The sequence below is a fragment of the Sinocyclocheilus anshuiensis genome, unplaced genomic scaffold, assembly GCF_001515605.1.
Source record: "Sinocyclocheilus anshuiensis isolate Anshui unplaced genomic scaffold, SAMN03320099.WGS_v1.1 scaffold2, whole genome shotgun sequence".
Classification (NCBI taxonomy): Eukaryota; Metazoa; Chordata; class Actinopteri; order Cypriniformes; family Cyprinidae; genus Sinocyclocheilus; species Sinocyclocheilus anshuiensis.
The window spans coordinates 1164347-1168632 of record NW_015542337.1 but is presented as its reverse complement, the minus strand read 5'-3'; the positions used below and the strand labels follow the sequence as shown (position 1 = coordinate 1168632).

Below are 4286 nucleotides of genomic sequence, written 5' to 3'. Positions count from 1 at the left end.
AAAAACAAACTTTAATATAGTCAGCAGTAATATTATGTATAAATATGCACCTTACAAAAAATACAATAAAATAAAATACTTATAATAGCCAAGAGACCAAAACATGCTGGCTTTGATGTAGTCAGTCGCAATATTATGTATAGAAATAAATATGCGTTATAAAAAAAATAAATAATAAAATACTCCATAAATCACTTACCAGTCCAAGCAGGCAGCGGACCTCATAAATAGCACCGATGCAGCCCAGGAAGCCCATAAGCATTGACAGAGATCCAATCCCGATCAAGATGTAGGCGCCAACTTTCAGCGTTGTGGAGGACTCATCTGCATGAACAACAAAGACAGAAAACAATAGTCACACTCTCTGACAATGCCAACTTAATAGAAAAAGTACATAAAAAAAAACCTTCAGATGTTTAGATGCTGAAAATGAATCAAGATCACTTCTCTTTAGTGATTATTATTTGATCTAACACCACAAACACAATTAAAACCTCACTAGCAAAACAGCCCTAATTTTAAGTTTAGGAGATGCTGAAAATGAAACTGAGGTTGTGAGGAAAGGGGAGTGTACATGGCAGATTTTCAGCGCTCATTTCTTTCTCTTCTGCAGCTACAGTCTTGCTTCAGGCTTTGCAGCTCAATTTCAGATGTGTGCAGAGGAAGATGTCACTTTGACATGAAAATACGGTCTAAAAAAAGGTGTTGGTGTAGTAAGTGAAAATAATTACCATGTCATAGCACTTCTCTTATCAATATTTTTAAACCGTGTAACCTAGATTTATGCCAACTGAATTTTATGTGTCTAATAATGGTATTTGCAAAGCTTTCAGAAAGATTAATATTAATTTCACTATTTGAGTAAGACCAAGTAAAAAGGCAAACCAACTTTTATCACTTCTATCAGTATGGCAAAACACAACAAGCCTTCTAGGCTTCTGTAGTTGCTCAGTATATAAATGTGGTTTTAAGATTAGTCATTTGGAAACTTTTGTCATCATGCATTCTAATGTCGAAGTCCCTTATTAAAGTGGTACAGCAGTTGGTGCTGAGCTGTGCAGCTTACGTGGTTAAGTTGTTCTTGCTATCCTTAGCTTCATACAAAACAGTAGCATTTGAGTAATTAAAGATCTGAAACTAACAGTCAAGAGATCGAAAAGTATAGTCTGCACAAAACAGACAATGAGTGCATAGCCTCTTGCAATTCACAGCAGAAATTAGTTTGGCTGCTTATAGTTGTTCTTCAAGATTCTTTAATAGATAAAGAGGACAAAGAGATGTGGCGTGTGGCTCTGAAGAACCATCAAGTCCTCTATAACCATGTGATCCTCAAAGAAACCACAAAAACGTATCTCTAGCATGTGTGTAGAAAGTAGAGCTGTCAATTTAACATATCCTTGCTGAATAAAAGTATTAATTTCTTTAAAACAAAAAAAACCTTGGCTACTGACCCGACTTTTAAATGGTTGTGTATATTGTTAAAAGGATTTCTATTTTGAATTAATGTCTTTCATTAAGTATCCTGAAAAAAGAATCACAAAAAAGGAACAAGACTTACTTTTCTTCATTCTTTTTTTTCATTAATTAATCAGCATATCATTTTATTGATTGAGAGATCTAACAGTAAAATATTCACAGCCTTTCTTCCAATATTCAGTCCATCAGTACATAAATTCATCTAAAACAAACACCAGTTCCCAAAACTATGAGGTTATTTTGCCCTGGTACGACCTTAAAAGCAAAACTGTGACATCACGGTTGTGACAGATAACTATTTTGTTTTATAAACGGAGAATAATAAATGGTCGGTAGATTACCTCTCAACTCAAGCAAGAATTCTGCATCACATTTCAAAACATATGCTTCCTGCCTAAAGCATAACATCTGGTACATTTAAAATTTCCACAACCTCACCGTGTGTTTGCTCATACAGGAGTTGCCACGATGTTCTCAAGGTAGGTACTGTTGCAAACACTCCTCTACATCTGCAAAAATGCAGTCCCAACAGCCCCGGCAGTGGTTTCTACTGGAAAAATAACCTTGGAAGGGATACGATTTTATGCCATCAGCCGAAACCATTTGCTTTGACCTTTCAAGCACCATTTATACACCAAAGAATTAGATATTTTATTTGTCATCAATATTAAAGCGCAAGTACTTGTTTATTTCTTGCATTTAGATTTAACTTTAGAACCCTGCACATAGTTGGACATACCAGTCTCCAAACAACCAAACACTGATTCATGCTGTAACATGTTCTGGGTGTCAAGTTGTATAACTCTATTGCACAAATGAATGTCATTTGAAAAGGAAATAAAACCTTTACGTAAAGAATAGGGATGAGATCACAACAATCTGGATAATGAGAAAACTCCTAAGACGCCCTTTTATAGACATGCAGTTGTGTGGAAGTCTATTAAAAACAACCTGGGAGGAAGGGAAGAAAATACAGCTGAGATCAGAGAACACACCTTCCCGTTATTTTCGAGCTCAATAGGGCCCTAAACCACAGACTAACAAAGTCGACAAACAAACTCCTTGTGCAGCGCAGTGTGGGAGCGACCATGACAGGACCCTTAGAGTATAACACGGGACTACTGGACCTTATGCTATCAAAAAGGCAAGGGCAAAGTTGAGGGTCTCCAAGTATGAGGATATCCTAAAATATTCCCTGCTATCTCCAGAGTAACAGCTGAAGGTTAAAAAAACACATTATTTTCCACATACTATACATTATTGTTTCTCCTCTATGCCCCGCCTTTCTGAAACACGTCGATTTTTACAAAGCTCATCGGTCTGAAAAGCGAGGTGTACACTGATTGGCCAGCTATCCAGTGCATTGTGATTGGCCGAATTCCTCAAGCGTGTGACGAATATGTTATGCCCCTTACCCTACCGTGATGCCTTGTCCCGGCGCGACGAGACAAAACCAATAAAACCCATTACAAACGAGGCATTTGTTGCATCCAGTGGGGACATAATTACTGATTATAATGACTTATACCATCTTTTTACGCGTTGCGTTGCTTCGCGCCGCATAAACATAAAACCATGTCTGCATTTGTGATCAGCGAAATGACAAACAACAAGCGCTACTCTACACTGCTCAAAACGTGCGTTTGAATCATCAGTGGCAAATTCTTTAAATATGAAAACGTACTTACAGACAATGAGTCAGAACAGTCGGCATTGTAGTCTACTCCACCAGGATCAGAAAACAGTCCTCCGTAAAATGCGTTGCACACACACAAATATTTGGTTTGAACTGTTCTGGAACAGTGTTGTAAATACAACTTAACCACTGATTTCTAGTTGTGTCCTCTTTTGGAAGGCCAAACAAAGTAGTTTAGCTTTCGCAACGAAACACACAGCGTCTCCACGACATGGTGGCGGCGGCAACAATACTACAGCGAGAATAAAAGTTACGCCTTCTTTCTTTGCGTGAACATTTGGGCAGCGTTATACAAATCTTCCCACACTGTGCCGTAGACATGTGGGGGCGTGTTTAAACGAGGCATTTTATGAGGGCGTGGACGAGTCTTAACTTTTAAATAGAATATCTCTTTGGGTTTGAGACTTTAGTCTTTGCAACTTTAGGGATCTTATCAATTCACTTACAGCTTGTAACACTCCAAAGACAAAGGAAAACTTGAAATCGCATCATATGACCCCTTTAAGTAACCAGTTTTGGTGCCAATTCACTATTTGGACAAAAAACTCTAAGACATATCTCCAAATATATATATTTTTTTATTATATGGCTCTCTGAAATGCTCGATTCTGATTAGTCAGTCGTGACTAGAGGACTACAGTATTAATAGTAGGCCTACAGTAATATTGTTGAAGAGTTTGTCTTGGCAAATTGCTGTTGCTAAAATTATTGTTTTGTACAATGTAATGGATTATATGATAATAAACAGGTATGATTTTAAAACAATTTCTTCTCAAATCAATATATCACATTCCTGTCATTATTTATGGTGAAGAGCTGTAAAATAGATGATACAACTGTACATTATCCCTTAAATGTCCATCTTGTTTGAACTTGTTTGTTCATCTAAACTCACAGCTGCTTGCTAGGAACTGTATTTCCCTTTCAGTCAGTCACGTTCGCCGTTACGTCAGTTGTGACCAGTTGTGGTATCCCCCTTGCCATGCCCCGTTCTAGCTCCTCCGTCTCTCGGAGAGCTACTTCAGTTCATGGTCAGGGTGATCTGAGGATCACAGTGAGAGCTCCCACGTCGAGTACGTCTCCGCGGGCCTCTCATTCCTCCAGCACATCGCAC

At 38.1% G+C, this 4286-nt stretch overlaps 1 protein-coding gene across 2 annotated transcripts in view; it reads right to left on the bottom strand.

Annotated features, from left to right (window-relative positions):
* cd82b (CD82 molecule b) overlaps positions 1-4286 on the bottom strand; it is a 40683-nt gene that overhangs the window by 10532 nt on the left and 25865 nt on the right. For both annotated transcript variants that reach the window (XM_016489625.1, XM_016489624.1), the window contains exon 4: positions 200-324. In XM_016489625.1, the coding sequence (XP_016345111.1) occupies positions 200-324 (125 nt within the window). The remainder of the gene's footprint in view (positions 1-199; positions 325-4286) is intronic.